Genomic DNA, 24,065 nt, shown 5'->3' with positions numbered 1-24,065 from the left:
CTGTGTCCTTATTTCCTTGATGTTTGACTTCCCCTATAGACTGTAAACCCATACAAAAAATTCTGTTCAGTGCTGAATCTTCAGTGCCTAACAAAGTGCTTGGAATATATTGGATGGATAGATGGATGGATGGATGAGTGACATAATCTATAAAAGTCACTTATTATTTGATATATACTGTATGAATTATACTTTGTAACAAATAGTTTAACTAGCAGATGTGAAATTAGTTAAGAACACAGATGCTGGTGTTGGATATCCTGAGACTGAACCCCTGTCCTTCCACTTAATAGATGAGGAACATTAGACAAGTCCCTTAACCTCTTTTTGTCTGTTTTCCATCTGTAAAATGGGAATGATATTAGTACCTACCTCATGAGGTTTGTAATGAAGACTAGATGCTGTCTAGAATAGTTATTGTTATTAATTATTATTAGTAGTACAAGTCTTAGATTAACAGTAGATATTATATAGCTCCTACAAAGTTGATTGCAGCTTGCCCTGGAGTCAGGGCTACTGGGACAGGGTGAGATGAGGTTTCGTCTCCCACTTCTACCCCAAACCCAGTTGAACAAATCAAGCCAGAGCCATGGTTAAGCAATATTCTTTCTTTAATTCCCTTTTGCAAATGGAAGCCCCTGAGCTGGTTCCCACCCCCACCCCTACCCCACACCCTGGGGACCCCCAGATGCAAGGCCCCTGCCTCAACCTGGTGGGAAGAGGAGAGGAGCACCCTCTCCCCATGATGGTCCATTAAAAAATTCCTAGTCATTTAAGAAATGAGGCTGGGGACAGGAGAAGGGAGCTGGAAGACAAGGCCCAGGTCAGGCCAGTCTAGAGATGTTGGGGTTGTGAGACCCTCGAGAAGGGTTTGCAAGCACATCCCTAAGCTCAGGGCCAGCATGGCTGAGGGAGGAGAGGAGACAGACCGACAGATAATCTGATTCCTCAAGGTCCCGCCTGCCTGGTCACAGATACTGACACTCACCACCACCACTACAGGCTTCCTGATGGAGAATTTTCCAGTTATTCTGGGATTGGGTTTGCTAAGCATCTCCTCTGGCCCCTGATCTGGGGCATCCCTGGGGTCCCCCTGAGACCAAACCTGGGAGAAGGAGGGACTCTGGGAACATGCAAAGTAGGGGGAGCAGAGACCCTGCCCCACCCCACTGCTCTACAGGATGGTGGCTCCGGCTGCATCTGGGCTCCGAGGGTCCTTCACACCAATGATGAAGTTGTTGGTTCTCCGAGTGCCATGGACCCAGGATAAGACATCTACCTTCTCCACATGGTGACCCCTGGCTTCCAGGAACTCGATCTCTTCCTCTGTGAACTCACCTGAAAACCACCCCCCAACATATACACATTCAGAGTGTTCAGAGCACTGGCTCAGGAGTCCTATAGTCAGATCTAAGTTCTAGTCCTGGTTGCTCCACCAAGGAGCTGTATGACCTTGGGCAAATTGCTTTACCTCTCTGAGCCTCAGTCTCCTCATGTACAAATGTGGATCACGTGAGAGCATGAAGTTGTTACAGGGATTAAAGGAGAAAACGCACAGAAAGCACTGAGCTCAGAGCCTTGTATACGGTAAGTGATCGATAATATATATTCTTAATATTGGAAGAAGGAAAGAGGGCTTTGGGGTCTTCATCTCCACCTACCTAGGCCAACCTGACATCATTACTTGCCAGGATTACTGGATAGTCTACAAACTGGTTTCCCTGCTTCCAGTCCTGCCTGCCTTATAGCCTGTTCACACAGTAGCCAAGGGGATACTTTTAAACCATTACACTCTGTCAGTTCCCCTGTTCAAAATCTTCCGAGAGCTCTGGATCTTAGAATAAAATCCAAAATCCTTACCAAGGCCTCTAAGGCCCAACATCATCTGGGACCTTGCTACCTCTCTCAATTCCTTTCCCCATTTCCTTCTATTCTCCACCTTGCTTAACTCTGCTCTAGCACTGGCCTTCCCGGCTGTCCCTCAAGTAGGCCAAACATGCTTCTACTTCAGGGCCTTTGCACTTGCTGTTCCCTCTGCCTGGAATGCTCTCCTCCTAGATAGTCACAAAGCTAGCCCCCTTACTTTATTCCAGGCACCTCATCAAGAATTTCTCTGACCATTATCTAAAATAGCAGTCTCTGCCATCTTTACCTTGCTTTGTTTTCTTTCAATGTACTCACTGCTACCTGTATTTGTTTACTTATCTACTGTGTCTCCCCTCCACTAGATCATAAGCTTTTTGAAAGCAGGGATGCTTGTCTTATTTGCTATTGATCCCTAGTGCCTAGACAGGGTTAGTACAGAGTAAATGTTAAACAGGTCTTTAATAGATAGATGAACAAATCCCCATCCTCTTGCATAAGTTCAGGTCCTCATCTCTCACCTGGGCCATATCCCAGCTGCTTTTCATATTTCTCTGACTTAAGTTTTCCCTCTTCCTCCCCTACCTCCCCTACATAAAACAAATCAGGTCATATGCCTCCCCTACTCCATTGGATAAAGTCCGTGTTTCTTAACGTTGACCTCCATGGTAAGCCCTGTAACTCCACCTCCCACTGCTCCTCAATAAAGATCTATTCTTCTTATTTACCCAAATAGGATGACTTTAGGTAGTTCTTGAGATAAAGACACAATGTTAAATAGCATCAAGTCACCTAGTTGGAAATCTTTTCCCTTTGTGATTCACTTTCAATTCTTTCAATTACGGCAAGGACCAAGTTTCAGTCTGGTCTCTAACATTTCCTAATCTTCTTTAACAGAGAGAACAGCCCTCAGAGTCTTCCACAGGTGACAATATCAAACTAAAACCTAAAAATATTTCATTTTTTAAATAGCTATTTGTCATCTATTTGTGGCAAATGATGCCATTTTTCCATTTGTGATTATGATGTAAGGTTTACTTTTAAAATACATTTAGTTTAAAAAGGAGGTTCATTTATAGAGACACATTATGAAAATAATGGTTTAGATGGTGTATACATGTGGCAAAAGTCCAGAAGGTGCTGGGTAAATTTGGAAGTGTGGGGAATAGCTGGCCTCCTGGCTGCTCTCTGAGCCATTCTTTCTGGGTTTTGCGCAGGCTGTTCCTCCTGTCCAGAATGTCCTTTCCTTCTACATGCCAAATTCCTGCTCATACTTCAAGGCCCAGCTAGTTGTCACCTCCTCCATAAAGCCTCCCTGAGGCCTCCGGTGGGTGAGCTTTCCCTTCACCAAGCCCCATTCCTTATATACTCATCTTAGACTGTGAGCACCTTAAGAGAGGGCTAGGATGAGCTACCCCAAGTAACTCATCACAGAGCCTTACATTCAACAGAGAGCAACAGATATTTGTTGAACAAAATTCTGTTTCAAGCACTTGGTCTCATCATCCGTTAGCTGGGATCCAAAGTGTCAGTGGCCAACTACAGGGTGTGACTGCTGAGCATCTAGGTCTCTGCTTCTCAAATGGTTTAGTTTGGGAGATATCAAGAGCTGTGGGGTAAAGAATTGACTCTTTGGTAATTAACCAGGTATATGTCCTAATCTCAGTCCCGCCCCTTACAGGTTGAACTTCGACTAGTTTATAACTTCTGTGGGCCTCAGTTTCTTTATCTGTAAAACAGAGATAATAATATTGAACAGGCAAGGACTGTTTCTCAATCAATTCTGTATTCTTTTGGACTAGCATAGTATTATATATTGTCTGTTACAATAAAAACTTCTCAAAGGTGCACACACTTCCCTGTTTACAAAATTAAGCTGTATCTAAAATGAAGCCACTGTGGTTCTTAGAGGAAATTCCATGTCCTCACCATCATCTATAAGCTCCATGATCTGGCCCCTGTCTGCCTCTCTGATCTCATCTCATTCTCACTCACTTTGGTTTCCTTTTCATTCCTCAAACACACCAACCCCATTCCTGCCCTGAGTTCTTTGCACTTGCTCCCTTGGCCTACAAAGCTCTGCCCAAGTTCTTTGTGTGGTGGGCTCTTTCTCACTCTTCAGATCTCAGCTTAAATGTCACCAAAGAGAAGGCTTCCCTGATTTCACCATCCTGCTTTAATGTTCAGCAGAGCACTTATTTTACTGTCTCATATTTCTTTGATTACTTATTCTCCTGTCTGCCTATAAATGCAGTTTCCCTAGCACCGAGGATGATGCCTGACTTATAACAGGTGTTCAACATAAACTGTTGAATAAATGAAGGTTTGAAGAATGAACAACTGTATCTTATTTTATAAATGAGAAAACTGAGGTTCAGAGTTGAGACATGGATTTCCCAAGGCCACACAGCCAGGAAATGGCAAGATGGATTCTAATCCCGATTGTTAATTGCTTCAATACGAATTTGTTGAAAGAAACCAAACTTTTACTGGCAGGGAATTGGTGCTGGTGGAGGCAGGGGCACTCTTAGGGGGAGCACTTTTTTCCACCTGTCCCTGTGCCCACCCCATAGGGTCTCTGTTCTGCACTCACTGTCCACCTGCAGGAGGTTGGACTGCAGGTCCGGGTGCAGGCGGCCACGGGCCAGGCTGTCACTCAGGTTCCGGTTCAAGGTCAGGACATTCAGCAGAACCTGTGGGTAGCCAAGGAGCAGAAAAAATCAGGGCTGTCTCAGGGGTGATGGTTCAGGACTTCCTGGGTACTTTCAGCTTAGCAGGTAGGCGTGTGAGCAGACTCTGAAACCGAACTGCCTGCCCACTCTTATTAGCTGAAGAAACTTGACCCAACTTCTTAACCTGTCTGGGCTTAAGTTTCCTCATCTATAAAATAGACATAAGGATTCCTCCCAGAGTTGGGAAGCTTAAAAGGGTTAATCCACATAACACAGTGCCCAGCACTTAGTAAGAATTCTATAAATGTTAGGTATTGTTACTTTTTCCATTTTACAAGTGAGGAGACAGGTTCAGAGAAGTTAAGTGAATTCCCTAGCATCAGATAGCTGGAAATTGGCAGACTTAGGCTGGAACCCAGGGGCGTCTGATTCCAAAGCTCAGGATAGTTAACTCACCACTTGCCAAAATATGTGCCTGGCACATATATTAGGTGCTCAAGACATTCCTGGAACTGTTCTGAGTTCTGGAGAGTAGCAGGCCCTTCCTTTCAAAATCGGACCCTAAAGAGGACTGGTTGTCTATTCAGATGCTGGGTAGAGGGATGATAGGACTTGAGGTTGACAGAACCCAGGCAGCCCAGTTGCTATATCTCTTTTCAATTCTAGATCCTGCAACCTGGGAAGACAGGGAGCATCAGAGCTCCATTTTCACCAGAAACTCAGTTGCAGTTCGTGTCCCCAGTGCCCAGGATGGGCCTGGTACCCACATGCTGCCCTAGACCACCCCTAGCTATGAACCCTGCCCTGTCCAGAGAGAAGGGAGGGGAGCCCTGGGCTAGATTAAAGGAGACTGGGTGCCAGTGGTGCCTCTTCCCTGGCTTTTTCTAAACTCTGGATTGAATCATTATCCCTCTCTGGCCTGGCAGCCTCAGCTCATGTTTACTGCATAAGGAATGAAAACAAGCCACAGATACAAGGAGCATCTGCAGCCCAGGCCACAGCTTGGCTCCTGGCCGCAGAAGGCCTACCATGGAGGAAACCTCACCTGGGTCAGGCCACTGAGGCCCCGAGCAGCTCCATTGGCCCCCAGGGCGAGGTAGGTCCCACAGAGCCCCTCTGCTGGTCGTACCACAGTGGGCAGCAGGAAAGAGAGTGGCCGCTTCCCTGGCTGCACCGAGTTTTCCTGTTGTTAAAGGACAGAGAGCACAAGGGGGATCTGGGATGGAGAAAGGGCCACTCTACCACCCTTCCAACCCTTCTCCCTCTTTTACATCTTCCACAGGCCCAGTTTTCCTAGGAGACTAGTCCCTTCCCAGGCAACAGTTTGCTGTCTGTGAAATGGGCAGGGTCCCTGCACGGCTGGGGAGGATGGGAGGAGTGATAAGTGGATCTACTGAGCTATGAGGCTGCTATGGGTGGCAGGGGAAAGGACCAAGCCAAGAAAGATGGCAACGGGGAACAACAGCTAATCCCCAACCTGGATACCTCTCTGTGTCTTTGCCCTGCCAGGGCCCCAGCATGCAGGGTGTAAGGGTGCTGATCTCCAACTAGACAAAAATTCCTACATGCCTCCTCCTTGGGTCCCTCTTTGGTGCCCAGCTATAGGGCTGAGCTCCATCAGCTTGGGATCATGAAGTAACAGACCACTAGTGCTGCAAAGTGCCCCAAACATCAAATGGGAGCCAATACCCTCATTGTATGGTAAAGAAAATGCCCAAAGAGGGGCAAGACCTTCACCAGGTCACAAAGTGAGATAGTGACAGAATGAGACAAGGGTTCTTTGGACCCACCAGGTTCCATGCCCCAGACTTAGCTGGGCTGGAGATGAAGTGAACATCTTGTTTAGGCTTCTTTTCTTTATAATAGAAGACCCTTGAGAAAGTAGGGAACAAGGAGCAGCCATACCACTATACCTCCTAGCCTCAGGGTCCCCAGGGGAGGAGGAAGGCAAGACTTTACCAGGCTGGGTGCAGAGTGGTTAGCGGTCCTGTTGGGCCAAGAGAAGTCCAACATCTGGCTGTTGAGCAGGATCCCGGAGGGGGTGATGAGGCCACTGCCAAAGGGCTGGTTCAGGGAGCTGGGGACAAAGGTGGAGTCAGATGAGCCCTGTGCTTGCCTTCACCTATACCTGGCCCCCACCTCCCTACTGGTTCAGATGATCCCTTGTCCCAGGTTCTGAATCTGAGCTGGCATACCTGACCATGGCCACAATGAAGTCATCAGGGCCCATGATCAGCACCTGGGCGGCCGTGGGTGCTCCGTCTAGCTCATAGACAGGCATTAGTGGGGCAGGGGCTGCCTGGGAGTCATTGATGTGGCCCCGGAGGTAGGCGGCCTCCACTTTGCTGAAAAGACAAGGGGTGGGGGATGAGTGCACAACAGGCTGTTACACCCCGCCTACCACACTTTGTGATGTTTGTTTCTGTGATTATTTGATTAAATCTGGCTCCCTCACTGGACTATTAGGTCTATGAGGACACCTATTGCCTACACATAGGAAATACCCAGAAAATAGCTGTTGAACTGAATGAATTTATTTAGACGTTATTCAGATTCTCTTCTAGAACCAAGTTTTAATTTATTTAATGTTTAAATCAGGAGCCTTTTAGTTACTTGACTTTACTCACTGAATTCTTTCTATGAAAATGCCTGGTACATAGTGGATGCTCAGAAAATACTTGTTTTGAATCAACAAGCTGGATTCGTTTAAACTAATGTTTATAGTCTAGAACTAATGTTTTAGTAGAAGTTTAGTTGGGGGAGAATTTTGCATACAGGAATCTTTACTTTCTATTAGAATTTTTTTCAAGGTAAGGAAGACTTGCCATATAATAGGCCCTCAATAACTATTTATTGGGTGAATTAGTTGAATAGATTTCATATAGGTGTGTTTTAGAGCTAAGTTTGCATTGATCTTAGAAGCAATATGTAATTCCCCAGGATTTTTAAAGTTCAACAGAGGTTTTCTTACCTAATAACTGTATGTTGGGTTATGCACAGTAATTACAGAATACGTTACCAAGGTTTACTGGAGAGATTTATTCTGCTTTGAAGCAAAAAGGCTGGTGTCCACACAGAGTAGGCACATAGGGCTTTATTTCAGGTGGTTGGGATGGAGGAAGTTTTTTTTGGGTTTTATGTTTTATCCTTGTGGCTTTGAGGTGGTTGTTTTGGGTTGCTTCTCTTTTTGCTTTTTATATAAACTATTAATTTAGATTCATCATTTCCAACTGAATTCATAGAGGGTTGTTTGAGTAACAGTACAAATTTACATTAACTGTACTTTTTGCTTCTGATTTTCCCTTAGCTAGCCTGTAAATCAGTTATAGTAGCAGTTAAATATTAACTATTCTTACCCCATTGCCAATTAATAATAATAATAACTGACATTTATTGAACATTTGTTATGTGCCCAGACAATGTGCTAAGTGCTTTACATATATGATCTTATTTAGTCCTCACCACAACCTCAGAAATTTGATGCCATTATTGTTAGGTCCCTTTGTAGAAACTGAGACTTAAGAGAGTTTAAATTACTCACCTAAGGCTGCACAGTTAGTGAATGTTAAAGCCAGGATTTAAATGGAGGCAGTCTCACTAGAGCCTACAAGCTTGCCACTATGTTAATGCTACTAAAGAAGATACGTTATATTCAATATCCCCACCATCTCCAGTATTTGCTTGGAGACTGTTTTTATTGTTATTAGGCTTTCTCTTTCTACTCAAAAGGGGGGCAGATAGGCTCATAGAGGTGCTGTGCTAGGCTCAAAAATATTGAAGAGCCACATTAAGTAGGCCAATTCATTATACAGACAGGAAAGGTGAAGGGCAGGGGAGACACCCAGTGTCACACAGTGAGTCGAGTTTGTGCTAAATTGACTTGGGACTTCAGGCCTTATTGCTACACCAGCTGCTTTTCACCTGATCCTTCCCCCACACCCGCCACCTCTGCAGCCCCCAGGGTCCTGCCCAGGACCCACCTGAGCATGTCATCCATGCTCTCAGTGATGGTAGAATCGTAGACAGGATCTCCTAGTCTGCTGGCCAGGGCTAATGCGATCTTCAGGGTCTGAAAACACAGCAGGGATGTGGCAGAGGCTGCCAGGCCCCTCCCAGCACCCACACCCAGTGGATCTTTGTGTGTGAGAAAACTTGGAGGTGATTTAGTCCTGCCCTCTGGCAGTACCCCATCTCCTCACTTGTAGTGTCCCCAAATCCAGGGTGAGGTGGAGGAGTTGGCCTTACCTCTGCCACCCAGTGAAGAGCCTGTTCTCGGGATACCAGGCTGGTGAGATTGAAGCCCTCAAGGATGTTGAGAGCACTGATGAGGGCAGGGCCCGTATGCGGGGGTGGGGGACTGAGAACCAGGTGGCCTGAAAGGACAGGAAATGACCGATGGCAGGGGAGAGGTCAAGGCATCTTCACATCCTACATCCCATCTCTACATCCCAGCATCACACACGCTGAGACCACTGCACTGAGCCCCCTTATCAGATGGGGAAACTGAAGCATTGAGAGGCAAAAGGACCCACTCAAGTTCACATGGCAAGTCAAGGGCAAGGTCAGGACTCAAACTCAGAACACTGGTCACCAGTTTCCTCTGTCATACGTGAAAACTAAGGCTCCAGAGGGCTGTGACGTGCCCAGAGTCACAATGCAGGCCATTGGCAGAACAGGGACAGGTGATCAGATGTCCAGATTCCTTGTCTGCCATGTGTCTCCTTTCAGCTCCTCCCACAGGTCAGTATACCATCTAGGTCCCCTGATGGTCCTACCCAACCCCACACTTCCTACTCTGTGATTAGATGTTTGGACATCAAAGAAGTAACAATACCTGACACATAACACTAACATTAACTAATTAACTCATTTAATTCTCACAATGGGTACCATTATCATCCCCATTTTATAGGTGTGGAAACAGTGGCACAGAAAGGCAACTGGTCCAAGGTCATATGAGTCAAGGGGAAGCCACAGCACTCAAGGTACTGGCATTGCCGAGACAATCCAGGCTGGGGAGGGACAATGGAGAATCCAATACACACTCGGTACCCACTCTGATCAGGGCAACTTCATATGCCATCTCATCAAATCCTTACGGGCTCCCTGAGATGTAGGGATTATTATGTCCATTTTTAGGAGAGAACCAAGGCTCAGAGTGGGAAGGTGAGTGGTGCAGCTGGTACTCAAACCCAGGTCTTCCTGGCTCCAAAGCTATGTTCTTTCCACTGTTTCTTATATCATTGCCTCTGGCAGAGGAATCAGGCTGGAGACTGAGGCCTGGAGACTTGAATTCAGAGGCAGCCTTTCTTGGGGCTTGAGGTGATCTGGCCCTCTTAGAGGGGAGAGAACCCGAGAACTTTCTGAGGGACCCAGAACCCACTACTTTGGATTCAGCAAACATGGATCCCATCTATGTCATAAGCTTGGCTTTCTGGGTTCCTTGTTGGTTTTCTTAAGTTCCATTCTCTACTTGGGCTTCAGTTTCCTTTTGGCATAATGAAGGGGTGGGTCTATGACTGCCCCGAAGGGTTCATTCTACCCCAAGGCTTAGATGGACTTTGGTCTTAAAAATTCATCTTAGGAAGTACAGGGCAGTGAGGATGGGGCTGAGGCAACACAGAGCCCCAACCCAGAAAACCTATGTCCAGAATCCCAACTTCCAGGTCTGAGCCTCTGATTAGATCCACCGCCCCATATCCTAAATACTTGGGGTAACTGACCCCATGGCTACTTCAGAAGGTGGGCTGGCTTTGGCTTGCTTCAACACTTGGCTGCCCAGGCAGCTCACTGCTTCAGTTTCTCTCCTGTGAAATGGAGAGCAGTCTCTAGGCCAAAAGGATGTGGCCATGGACAGACAGGCTTCTCCTGAGTGGGTACCCTGGGAGCTGGGGGAGAGGTCACCTCTGTACACGCCACACACGGGCTTCTCCACGAGGGCGCTGTAATTGCTGAAGTCCTCCTCGGTTATGACACCCCCTGCATGCTGAGCCTGGAAGGGAAAGAATGACCACCCACCACTGTGAGCATGTAGGCTTGGCCTATGATACGTGTTTGGAACACAGACACATCAACTGTTTACAGCTTTTGAACAGTCCACAACCCCCATCGTGGCCTATGGGGACCTCATCAGCCCGAAGTACCCCAGGAAAAAAGAAGGGGTAAAAGCACTAACATTGAGCACCTACTATGTGCCAGGCATTGTGCTGGGTACATTCCATGAATGACCTCCTTAGCTTGGCATTCAAGGCCCTTTGTGATCTGGCCCCTGCCAACCTCTCCCATCTCATGTTCTGCTACTCCCCAGTGAGCTTTAGACAACTGTAGAGTGACCTGCAGTTCCTGAACTCATGCCTTCATGTCTTTGCTTATGCTGCCCTCTCTGACTATGTAAAAGGAAGATTTTCTACTTATAGCAGCACTTGCCTGGGAGATATCAAAACTGAATTGTGTATCTCACCACAACCAACTAAAGTCACTACAAAATCATGAACTTTGACCCTGGTAGGCCTGACCCTTATTGGACATAACTGACCATTCTTTACTGACCAATGAACCAATCTTGTACAAACCAATGGACTCATTCCATGCTATCCAGTGTGCTATTTTCAATCCTAAATTAGCATGACCACTCTGAATCTTCTACTTTTTTGTACTTTTTAGTATTTGAAACCCTTGATTTATCTACCTTTAGTGAATTACACATTGCATTTCTTGGCTGGCAGCTGTTCCTTTGTCTGGCAAGTTAATAAACTCAATGTTGGGTTTTCTTCTTTCAAAGTTCTGATGGCCTTTGTTACAGTCGCCTTCATTTCCTTCTCCACCTCTAGGAGAGGGCACATGACCCAGGTCTGGCCAATCAGAGCATTCCTTTCTGTGTCACAGTGATTGGTTTGGGAATAGTCATGAGACCTATGGCAGGCCAGTGAGACACAATCTTGAGGCTTTTGTTGGAACTACTGGGAATGAGAAACGCTCTTTCTCTGGGATAGCTTGCTGCAAGGATGGCCTAAGATGGACTAGTGGGGAGCAGGTGGAAGGATCTGACTGAGAGTGAATCCAAACAGAGGAAAGGGGGGGCGGGGAGCGGAGAGTGAGAGAAAGAAATAGAGACAGAGACCAAGTCCTGATAATGTGAATTAAGCCCCTAGAGCCAGCAGGATCTTAAGCCAGTACTCTCCTGGACTTTCTAGTTAAGTCTGTTTAAGATGGGCTTCCACCACCACGTCCATACCTCCAGTGCCTAGCATAGGGCCTGGTCCAGAGCAGGTACTCCGTGAATGTTAAATGAATAATGGACCTATTTAATTCCTACAACGTATGGTAGAGATAGATATAATCATCTCCATTACACAGATGGGAGGACCACTGAGTTGGTCTGTGCATCTGAATCCTGAATATGGTTTTCCATTAGGAGTTTTGAACTGTTAATGACAGTTCTCAGACCCATTACTGCCTCAGACTAAGAGACACACTTTGGAATTGGATGACAACCTTTTGTATCAGTTTCCCCAGTCCTGACAGTCACCAGTGAAAGAGATGTTTCCCTCAGTCCCTAGAAAGCCCAAGGGCAGGGAGGGATTGTGAGCCTAGGGAAGCTGAGGCTAATGATGGGTCTCCACCAGGCCTGGGAAGGACATGACAAGACCCTACACAGGTTGGCACCAGCCCTGACAAACCCAAAGTGACTTCTCTATCAAGACAGAACTCTTCTAACACCCAGGAGGTTTTTCATGCCACATCCCCGTCCCCACCAACCACTGATCTGATTTCTATCACTACAGGTTAGTTTTATCTATTCTAGAATTTAAAATAAGCACAATCTACAGTGAATATATATAGAAAGAAAGTCAGGGAAGGAAGGAAGGGGAAGAGGATGTCCCTGTAACAGGGTCCTTGGGGCATGCCCCCACTCCCCATCTGAGTACTCACCTCAGCCACCATCTCCAGTGTGAGGTTGCCACCTGCATAGAAGGCGGCAGGGCCAGAGGTGCCAAGTGCATCCAGCACCTCAGCCAGGTCGGGCCGATGCAGCAGAGAGCCAGGTAGTGGCGGGCGACCCAAGGGTAGGAACATCTCACGGAAGCGCTCAGACACGTTGGGAGGCAGCTGCTCAGCCAGGGCTCGGGCTGGGGGCAGGGACAGGAGGCTGGACAGGGGGCCTGGGACTGGACTGAATGGCTGAGATGTGCAATAGGTGGGGCGGATGAGGGCTGAGTGGCCCGCCCCTAAGCACCTTGGCCCCCCAAGGGCCTATTATGGGGGAGACAGGGATGTATATGGGCCCTTCCCAGACGCTCTCATTTAAGGCTGCCTCCAAGTGAGGGTGGGATGAGGTGGGGAGGGGCATGAGGAGCAAACAAGAAGAGAAGTCCTCTCTGGCTTGGGCCGCAAATCTCAAAGGTTCCACCCCTTTCCATCAGCCTCATGCTTCTCCCCACACCCCCCAGCCCCACTGACCTAGATCATGAGTCACGTTGAAGCCATCTTGGGCCACAGCTGCTGCGAAGGCCAGGACTTGGGACCATGGCAGCCTGGGGGGGCCGGAGAGCAGGGGGTGGAGGAAGTCCTGGGGGGAGGAGGAGGGGTCCTGGGGGAAGGGGGGTTCCTGGGAAGGAGAGTCCTGGCAAGGGAAGGGGATATTAGGAAGGGGAGTTGGGAAAGGAAGAATCCAGGAAGGTAGGAGAAGGCCACCCAAGGAGAAATGCAAACAGGGGTCCCTGGTCCCCAGGGTGAGGGTCTTTACCTGCCATAGAGCTGGTGAGCTTCGTGTAGCCCCTTCACCATTCCGGGGACCCCCACCAAGAGCCCAGGCTGGGCGAGGCGGGCAGGCGAGGGAGAGAGGAGACCAGGTCACTGGAAGGGGGGGGCTGGGCTGAACTCTGCAGAGCCCCAAGCCAGGGATGGCTGGCACAGGGGAGAGACACAGGCCAAGTATCCCAGGGAAGGGACAAACTTTCCCAAACAGGTATCCCTCCCATCTCTCTGACTTCCTATCGGCAAATGCAGAAAGGCTTCCCTTATTTATCATAGGTGAGGGATTTACAAATAAAGCAAAACTTTCAAGAGCCAGGACATAACCAGTTTAAATAGAAACCTGTCTACATTGGATTACACCTACCCCTGCCTTTTAAAATGGGCAAGAGACCTTCATTTAACCTACTCATTTTCACACCACCATTATTCTGAGCTGTGATAACTCAGGAGCATGTTTGACTCTTGCCACTGGACCAAATACTTATTTTTCCAAGTTATTCTGTTCTTCTTTTGCTCTTAGCAGATAGTGGGTTTGCCTCCAGCAGTTCCTCTCTAATCTTCCAATATGTTGTGGGTTGGGAAAGTTATAGTTAACTGGCTCAGAGTGAGATGTGTGTTTTAGTGCAGCAACTTTGTGACATCTCTTGGTACTCAGAGGCCTTTTTAATTCCTTCCTATGTGCCATATAGGTAAGATTGCCAGAGAAGTAAGATGTTGCAGTATTACCTGCTATCAACCATCCAGATTTTTTTGTTCATTATTTTGTTTGTGGGCTGCCTGTCTCTCTCACAGCCTAAGAGCATGCTGTTTAACTCCTTTTCCCACCCCCAAGAGTAATACTCAAGCAAATTAATGCTTGGGTTAGAAGAAGGGCAATGAAGGGAGACTCCCCTGTACCCTCTCTTCTCACCAGGGTCCCCACCTTGGTCTCCCAGGATCTTTGCAGTGTCTCTTCCCTGAGGGCCCCTGGTGCGGACTCCCGGAAATCAATTAGGTGGCTCTCGTTTCGTCGGATGTCATGTACCAGCATCACACCCCCGCTGGCAGAGACACAGAAGGGGGAGGGTAATGATAACATGCCACCCCTCTGCACAATTAGCCTGTCACCCTTCAACCCCCAATGGTAAGGGCGTAGTTTGTCACTTGGGTTAGGTGTCTGAGCCCCTTCCCCAGCAGGATTCAAAGACTCAGATACCCTAAAAGGATGGGGAATGAAACTAAGGGGGTTGGGGACCCAGGGTCCATGGACCTCTTCCAGCCTGTCACTGGAGACTTTAATCCCTGATTAGGGAAAATGCAGAGACTGGGAGAGCAGGATGTTCTGCCCCCAGCCCCCACCCTAGACCAGAGCTGGACCCCTGCCAGCTTCCTGCACCTGCCTACATGGTATGTCCCCTCCCACTCCCCTAAGACCAGATTATGTAAGGATAGACTGTATAAAACCCAAAGGCGAATTTCTTTGGAACAGCTTGGAGAGCTGGTCTTACAGGAGCCAAGATACGGACTTTGTTAGTTTGTACTTTTCTGTGGACATCTGAGATGGGGGTTGCAAACTTAAATGCCTGCAGCCAAGTAACAAAATAAGGAAAGCAGGACAGATAATACAGAGTGGTAGGGACCATGACAAAGTGGACAGCACATGCCCCATCATAGGAAGCAGCTTCTATTCAGCTCCAGATAATTTTAGCCACGTGGGAATGTAGGCCCAGTGTTACCAGATCTCCTGATCAAGAGATGCTTGGAATCTGGATTTTTCTGAAAATTCTCAACTTTTTAACAATAGCAAGTAAATTTTTGAAAAATTTAAGTGTGTAAACCAAAGCAGGTTATGTGTGGATGTTGCCCATAGGCAGCCAGTTTTTAGCCTCTGTTTTACGAGTTCTTAGCCTGAGGTCTACTTTTGAGGGTTCGTAGTTTTCATTAGACTCACAGGGATTTGTGACCCTAAAAGTTTAAGTACTACTGCCTTTTTTTTTTTTTTTTTTTTTTTGAGACAGAGTCTCGCTCTGTTGCCTGGGCTGGAGTGCTGTGGTGTCAGCCTGGCTCACAGCAACCTCAAATTCCTGGGCTCAGGCGATCCTCCTGCCTCAGCCTCCGGAGTAGCGGTGACTATGGGTGTGTGCCACCCTGCCAGCCAAGTACCACTGCCTTAATCAATGACAGTATACTTCCACTTGTGCAACTCAATTTTTAGTTTACAAATTTCCTTTCCCAGTACAAAGGGCTAATGAAAATACCCTCAGGTCTTCCATATGGTAGCTTTGCTCTTCTGACATTATCCAGGGAGAAGGGGGTAGAATTTGGTATAGAAAGAGAAAATACAAGGAGTTGGGGCCCAGCTGCCCCTCTGCCCAAACTGAGAGTCCCACATGATGGCTACAGACCAGGAGGCATGGAGTAGGCCCAGACCCCCACTGCTGGGAGCTCCTTACCCGCCCAGGCCAGAACTGTGCGGAGCCACGATCCCCAAACACAAGGCTGCTGCCACAGCTGCATCCACAGAAGATCCCTGTTTACTGAGCACCTCGATGCCCAGTGAAGTGCAACGGGCAGCATCAGTCACCACGGCACCCTGCTGGAAGATCTGGGAGGGGAGAGGGGACTAGGTGGGGGCAGTAAGAGCCCTCTGCCTCCCCAAGGCATTGCCACTAACCCTAGAACCTTCTCCACAGGGCGTGAGAATGGAAGCCCTGGCCTCTTGTCCCCTTGACTCTCCCCTCATTATCCCAAGCGCCTCCTACAAGTCCCTTCCTTGTTCTGTCCCCCTCATGGTCAAGAGTCCCTCCCTTTGGGACCTTCCTCTCCCAAGCCACCACCCTCTCCCCTTCCCATTTCCTCGCTCCCTTCCACTACTCAGCCATTCCCCAGTTCCCCACGTCCCTTCACTCTCTCCTCTCCAGTTCTCTTCCTCTGCCTGTCTGCCTCCCCTCACCTGGGGGTCTCCGAAGTAGATCTGCATGACCAGCGCCACCGTGACACCGGTGGCAAAGGTAAGGCAGGCTGTGACGATGACTGTGAGCCCGTCCTGGCGGCAGGAGCACTCGGCCGCTGCAGCGGAAAACGGGTCCTTGCGCGTCTCTCGTAGCGGCGACCCGTCCTGGCTGCCCATCTCCGAGGACGACGAGGGCAGCCGCTGTAGCCGTGCGGACTTCAGGAAAGAGTCCGGGTCTGCGGGCAGTGCAGCACGGGGTTGGTCTGGGCGCCTCCTACTTGGCCCTGCCCGCCCTCCGGGCGGGACTATTCTGCGCTCCCCTCCCCCACCCCCGCCCCTGCCACACAAACGCCCCTAGCCAGCCCTGCCCACCTTTCCGTGTTGGGCCGGGGTGTTGCTCCCCAACTGCGGAGAGACAGGGACCCCCAGCGGGGCAGCAGGCAGACTGAATTCCCGCCCGCCCCTCGCTGATACCTAGGCCAAAGTTTCCCCAGACCCAGGACCCAGGGCTGAGAACACTTCCTGGACAGGGGGTGTTTAGCCCTCCCTGGAAACCGGATCCTGCCCCAGTTGGGGCCCAGCCTCCTGTGCAAGGAGGTAGCTTCAAAAACTGAATGGACAAACCCTCGTTTCCAACCTTACCTCAGTTATCCCTTCATTCCTTCAACTACGGAGAGCCTACTCCGTGTCTGACCCTATACTAGGTGCTAGGGGGGAAAGGAACAGATAGTTCCTCCCCCTGTGGGTTCATAGACCCCTGGAAGAAAAGACAAACGAGTAAACAAAGAATATATAATTATACGTTGTGGCAGGTGCTATGAAGAAAGAGAAGAGTGAAATGACAGAAAATAATGGTGGTAGGGGAAGGAGGACTAGCTAGTTGGGGAAAGGCCTCTCAGGAATCAATTTTTAAGCTGAAAACTGAGGGATGAGAAGGAGCCAGCCATAATGTAGAGCAAAGGGTGTGTGTGTGTGGAATGTTCCAGAAAGAGGAAATAGCGGGTGCAAAGGCCCCAAAGTGAGAATGAGCTTGGTATGCTAGGAAAAAAATAACCAAGGCCTGGGTGGCTCTGGTATAGCAGGCATGGGGAAAGAGAAGTAAGGGTGGAGGCCAGGCCAGATACACTGGGCTCTATGGGCCCAGTGAGGTGCTTGGATTTTACCAGAAGAACTACGGGAGGCCACTGTGGAGTTTTAAGCAAGCATGTGAAGCCATATGTTTTGTGTATTTAAAAGACCCCTCTGGCTGCTGTCTGGAGAATAGATTGGAGGACATTAAGAGTAGAGGTAGGGGAGACTTGAAAACCACTTGCTTGCGGGATAACTATGGACAAGTCATTTTAAGTCATGAGCCTCACCTTCCTCATCCTAATAATGGAGCTAGTTCCTAACTGGTGGATGGGTACAAGGATTCCATGAGGTGATATATTAAGTACACTGTAGGTGCTCCCAAGTTATTTCTACTCCTTTTCCACCTAAGCCAGGGTGGAGACCCTCTTCCATGCCATAGTTCCCTCCCCTGGGTGATATTAGCCTTGAACCTAGGTCCCTGAAAGGCCTAAAGGTCCTGAGTGTTTGTGAACATGACCTTAATACTTTGCTGTACTCATTATATGTTTTAAAAAGTTTATTCATTCAATGAATATTTTTGAGTACCTGCTACTACTATGTATTAGGAATATAACCCTTTAAAAGTCTGTGTGATAATATTAAAAACCGACCATTATTTTTCCTATTTAAAATACTATGATGGTTCACTGATGCCAACATGATAAACGTTCAAGTTCCCTGACTTGGTGTTTAGGGCCCTTCATGATCCACACTTCCTTCTTTTGTGTAAATATTAATAAGAAACCACATATATAGATAAAATGCTGATATATATAAGAATTTTTAGAAATTATTTATGATGATTACTTTTGGGAAAAGACACTGAAGATGGGGTTGGAGAATTTTTTGTTTGAAAATGTTACCACTTATATATTTCTTTTTTAAAAATCAATACATAATCCTGGCATGGTGGCACACGCCCATATTCCCAGCTACCAGGGAGGCTGAGGTGGGAGGATCGCTTGAGCCCAGGAGTTTGAGGCTGCAGTGAGCTATGATTGCAATGTGAATAGCCACTACACTCCAGCCTGGGCAACATGGTGAAACCTTGCTCTATTTAAATAAAAAAAAAAATCAATGCATGTACTTTGAAATAAAAAGGAAAATTACAGGGAGACAGGAATGGAGGAGGGAACTTTTATTTTTCTTCACTATTACGTTTTTATTTTTTACCGTGAACATGTAATTTGTTTTTAAATTTTTACTTTTAAAAAAAAGCTTGTCTTTAGGGAGTCTCCCTCAGTTGATTATGGTTGCTTCTAACCCTCAATACCAGGATCATAAAGTCTGTAAATAAAACTGGAATTCATTCAACAAACAGATGTTAAATACCCACTGTGGGCACAGAACTCTCCTTGGCCCCTAAAGGTTTCAAAAGAAGTGTAGGAAAGGGTTTTGAACTTATATTTATTGATGTTGACTATCTACCAGGCACTTTACATATATATCCTCACTGAAGTGTTTCCATGACTTTATGAGATAGGCCCCACTCTCCCCACTTTACAGATGAGGAAACTGAAGCTGAGAAAGATGATATTGCCTAAGGTCATAAAATGAATAAGTTTTCATGCGGTTTTAAGGGAGTAGTAAAAAAAAAATAATAAAATAAAATTAATAAGATGCAGAGGCAAGAGTCTGTATAACTTGAAAGCCTACTTTCCATTGCTCCACATGACATCAAGACATGTTTCCACCCTCAAACACCAAACTTACAAGCTAATTTTTGCTGATATTGCTATGTACTTGTCCTTCAATCTGTTTTCTCCAGTCAGATATAAGGACCTAGGAGGTGAAGGTGATATTCCCCCACCACAGCTGTATCTATTTGAGACTTTCTATTCCACCAGTCCATCATTAAACTATTTATTTACTCAACAAAAATTTTATACCTACTACGTGTACTGTGTAAGTGCTGGAACAATAATACTGTGGGTTTTACTAATATGTAAGAGCAACAGCAGGACAGTAGGGAAAAGTTAGATTGGGACCAGTCTTTTTTTTTTCTTTCTTTCTTTGAGACAGAGTCTCTCCTTTGAGAGAATGCAGTGGCATTATCGTAGCTTACTGCAACCTCAAACTCCTGGGCTCATGGGATAAGCCTCCCAAGTAGCTGGGACTACAGGTGCATGACATGACACCCAGCTAATTTTTCTGTTTTTAGTATAGACAGGGTCTTGCTGTTGCTCAGGCTGGTCTCAAACTCCTGAGCTCAAGCAATCCTCCTGCCTCGGCCTCCCAGAGTGCTAGGATTACAGGAGTGAGTCACCATGCCTGGCCGAGACCAGTATTTTGAGAGAAAGATGATGAGTTTAATTTTGGTTATTCTGAACTTGTGGGACACCAGGAGGAGCTGTCTAGAGGCAGCTGGCCTAGTAGACATGTAATTTTCATCTGCTTAGACACCATTCCCCATTCCATTTTCTTTTAAAGAACATCCTTTCTCCTTTCTCAGCCAACTCCCTCATCCCTGACTAGAGTAAATGTATGATTCAGGCATGGCCAATCAGAACAGGCACCCCTGTAACTGTAAAAGATTCAGGGACAGGCAGGTAACCAAAACCAGGCCAATAAGACTCAAACTTTGTTCTTTTGCTGGAACTATTGGGAAAGAGAAAGGCTCTCTTTCTGCTTATGTTGCTATGTTGGTAGGATATAAGCCTGTGCTGCTGAGGGCATCTTGCCCCCAACAATATGGATGGCTTTCTGATGATGAAGCTCACAAAAAGAAAGCAGAGCAAAAGACAGAGAAAAGTCAATTCCTTTTTAGGCACCTTGATCCAGCTATGCCTGAAGCCCCATATCCCTGGACTTTTCAACTATGCTACCCAGTAAAATTCTCTTTGGGATGTAGCTCAATTTTAACTGAGTTTACCACAAAAGAACCTTTAATGAAGTTGATTATGCAAGTCCAGAGTTTAGGACAGAGATCTTGGCTAGAGACTGAGGTCATCCCTGGCATGTTTACTCCCTTAACGGGAGAGGAGTCACTGAAGATTTTTGAACCAAGGAGTGATATGACCAGAAGTGTAGGGTGGTAGACAGATTGGGGTTGGGTGGGGGCAAAATGAAGGAGGCAGGAAGAGTAGTTAGGAGATTATGAGTAATACAGGTAAGAGAGGGCCAGGTGCAGTGGCTCACACCTGTAATCCTAGCACTTTCGGAGGCTGAAGCAGGAGGATCACTTGAGCTCAGGAGTTTGAGACCAGCCTTAGCAAGAGTGAGACCCTGTCTCTACTAAAAATAGAAAAATTAGCCAGGCACAGTGGCGCATGCCTGTAGTCCCAGCTACTCGGGAGGCTGAGACAGGAGGATCACTTGAGCCCAGGAGTTTGAAGTTGCAGTGAGCTATGATGAGGCCACTGCACTACAGCTGGGGTGACAGAGCAAGATTCTGTCTCAAAAATATATATATATACATATATATGTAAGAGAGGTTGGTGGCTTAGTCTACAGTGGTGATGACAGGGCTGACGAGTAAGAATTTAGAAGATACTTAGGAGGAGGGGCAGAGACCACTTGATCACTATTTGGAAGTGAAAGGAAAAGGGTCAGTCCAGGGTTCCATTTATCCTTGGAGACTGGATGAATGGCAGTGTCATTTGTTGAGAATGACACTGGAGGAAAAGCAGGTGTGTGGGGAAGAAGTGATTTCAGCATAGAACATGTTAAAGGTGAGGCACTTGCATGATATGTGGAGGCAGACACCTGGGAGAGAGAGAAACACATGGCTTAGAGCTCAGAAGAGAGGAAAGAAAGTACTTCTCAATCTTGGGGTGGTCACTGTCTAGCTCTATTTCCCACAGGGCCTGCTATGGGGTGCCTGGCACTTGGTGTGGGGAAGTGACAGGCTAGAGGCTTAGCTGGGCACAACCAAGATCCTGGCTAACAGGATGGGACCACACCACTAGGTGGCACCACCAGACTGAGAACACAGGAGGCCATGCTAGCCGGCAGTCTGGTCCAGCTGTACCAAAGGAGACTTGGGGCTTGGAAGTACAGTTGGGAGACATGGCATTGAAATCATTACACCAACTGATAGCAAGGTCCTTGGAACCTACAAGGCAAGTCTCTGGGAACGCTGGTGTCCAACTTTGGCATAAGATGTAAGTTCCTAGAAGCTCAGGTGACTAGGATCTCTGCTGGATTTCTGTACAGATGAGGGCAGAACCCGTACTGAACTTCCCAAGGTACTCCCCAGGCTTTTGGAACTTTCTCCCCTGCCATTCTTTCATCCTGAGATCTTCTCTCTCATTCATTTATTCATTCAACAATTATTTATTGAGTGCCCAACAGTGAGGTGGATGCTGGAGAAAGGATAGTGAACAAAACAGTCATAGTCCCTGCCCTCATGGGTTTATAGACATGGAGTAATCACATAATTGCACAAATAAATAATCACAGGTTTTGATAAATGCTAAGACATTTATAGAGGGTCAGGAGAAAATATATCAGGGGGTTCCAATCTCTAGGTTAGAGGAGATGGGCATTCTCTGTTGAGCTGGAAGAGGAAACTAAGGCCCAGGACAGAGTATGTGTGCCCACTGTCACACAGTGAGTCAGGTGATGCTAGGACCAGGAGCCTCAGTCCTTTCCACTGAATAAAAGACCTGGCTTCAGGCTGTTATCTGCCACACCAGGACACATCTTCCCACTCCTCTCCCTGCTACCTCCTGATTTCAAGGCTACTCCCTCTGGAAAAGAAGTTTTGTTCTTCTTTTTTTTTTTTTTTGAGACAGAATCTCGCTTTGTTGCCCGGGCTAGAGTGAGTGCCGTGGCGTCAGTCTAGCTCACAGCAACCTCAAACTCCTGGGCTTAAGCGATCCTACTGCCTCAGCCTCCCGAGTAGCTGGGAGAAGTTTTGTTCTTAAGCCCTGACATTTGACCTCCATAGACCTCCAAACCCCACCCTCACCACCTCCTCATCCCAACCCCATGTAGAGTCCAGTCTGGTCAGGTTGGCAGGGGCTGCTGCTCAGGGCCAGATGACCAGAAAATTATGGAGGGGGGAGAGAATTTGCAGTTCTCAGGCTGGGAGCATCTATGGAAGGGCCAGCCTAGAGAAGCAGCATCTGCCAGGCTGGTAAGAGACAAGACTCAAGTGCAGGCACTGCAAGGAAGAGAGAGTGAGGTGGAGGGATGCTCTAATGCCAGGAAGTGACGTGGAGGGAAAGAGGGATGGGGGATGAAGGATGAAGAATGGAGGACAGGATAGAGCTGGGCCACATGGATAGGAGGGAGAGCACTAAGGGAGTAATGTTCACATAGCTCTTGGCCCCCAGGTCTCTCCCAATCCCTGCCTCCTCCCTCCTGACCCCAACCTCTGCAATTCCTGCAGAGGGCTGACTAGAACACAGCAAAATTCTGGAGACTGCTTCCTAGGGAGTAGGGTACCTTACTAATACCTCAGCCAGATCCATGGCTCTGGGATGGGAGGGGTAATCCACAGTACAGTAAGGGCACTCTAGCCCCCAAGGACTTTGAGAGGTCATACAGTCCATCCCCCTGTCTCCCAATACCCAGCACTCTCAGACAGAGGGGAATCATATTCTCTTTACCCCTACCTGGACATGAAGAGATTCTCAGACTCTATGCTTCCCATAATCCCTGGCTGTGGGGAAGTTCTAAAGACACAGACTGTATCCCTCTTGCTGCAGTCTCTGACTTGGTTTCTCCTATCCTGTCCTCCGTGGCTAGAGAACGGCCTCTTCTGGGTGATCACAGCTGTTCCTTAGGATGTCTCCTCCAACATTCCTTCGTTGTTGGTTCTTCCAAGAGGTAAACTCAATCCCTCCTACTGCAGTCCCTAGCATCATCTCCCTTGTCGCATCCTACGCCTCCAAGGCGGAAATGCACCCCCTTCCCCATCAGATAATTAACAGAGACAAGGGAGAAGGGAGCGGTCCAGGAGAAAAGAGATGAATTAAGGAGATGGAGGCTGGAGGTGGATGCTCAGCACAGATGGAAGACCGGGGACCTCCCAAGGCGGGGCAGGGACAGGGACCAGCGGGCCTCACCGGTGTCGGGGTCTCCCAGAAAGGCGTCCTCGTCCTTGCGGCCCCTTAGCGGAGCCGCGGGCGCTGGCTCGTCCTCGGGCAGCCGCGGGAAGCTGGTGATGCTCATGTAGTCCACGGGTGAGTAGGCGCCCAGGGCGCTCTCCTGGCTGGCCTCGTTCTCCGCCGCCATCCTCGCCCGCGCCCCCCAGCAGCGCAGCGCCTGCCGGAAGTGGCTGCGGCTGGGGGTGTAAGAGGGCGGAGGGCGGGGCCTGAGCTCCTAGACCGCCGGGAGGGGGCGCCTCACCCCAACCCTTGGCCACGTTCTGGCTGACTCGCCCCCGCCTGCTTAGCGCTGTCAGCCTGCAGTGGGAGCGCAAGGTGCGGGTGCTTGGACAACCTGGAGGGCAGTGCAGGGTCGGGGCGGGGAGTGAGAAGCAGAAAGCGCACTGCAAGCGCGACCTCAGTGGCTCCAGGCACTTTATGTAGCCCAGGAACCAAATCCCTTCCTCCTTCCAGTCTGAATCCAGCTACTATCCTCCTTAGACCCCGGAATTCCTCCTCGGACCACAGGCCCTTTCACTAGCCGCAAACCCCTCCTCGACCCCATATCCTGTTTCTGACCCCAAACTCCTTGGCCCCCAGACCTCTCCTTGGACTCCAAGATCCTTCTCCTTTGATCTTAGCCTCCTCCTCCTAGACCTCTTTTTCGACTTCAGACTCAGCCTTCACCTCCAAACC

At 48.1% G+C, this 24,065-nt stretch overlaps 1 protein-coding gene across 1 annotated transcript; it reads right to left on the bottom strand.

The window, feature by feature from the left end:
• Nucleotides 1-1,206: 1,206 nt before the first annotated feature.
• GGT7 (gamma-glutamyltransferase 7) lies at nt 1,207-23,517 on the bottom strand. The gene is made up of 15 exons (XM_069495706.1): nt 23,349-23,517; nt 16,225-16,460; nt 15,725-15,876; nt 14,215-14,332; nt 13,282-13,349; nt 12,996-13,069; nt 12,468-12,664; nt 10,440-10,527; nt 8,781-8,908; nt 8,516-8,604; nt 6,731-6,880; nt 6,495-6,612; nt 5,581-5,718; nt 4,464-4,556; nt 1,207-1,338 (listed from the first exon to the last, which is right to left on the bottom strand). Exons 1-15 carry the CDS (start codon nt 23,515-23,517, stop codon nt 1,276-1,278), a joined length of 1,881 nt encoding a protein of 626 aa, XP_069351807.1. The 3' UTR covers nt 1,207-1,275.
• Between the last annotated feature and the right edge of the window lie 548 nt (nt 23,518-24,065).

Source organism: Eulemur rufifrons, chromosome 20 (genome assembly GCF_041146395.1).
Source record: "Eulemur rufifrons isolate Redbay chromosome 20, OSU_ERuf_1, whole genome shotgun sequence".
Taxonomy (NCBI): domain Eukaryota; kingdom Metazoa; phylum Chordata; class Mammalia; order Primates; family Lemuridae; genus Eulemur; species Eulemur rufifrons.
This window is presented reverse-complemented; position numbering and strand designations above follow the sequence as displayed.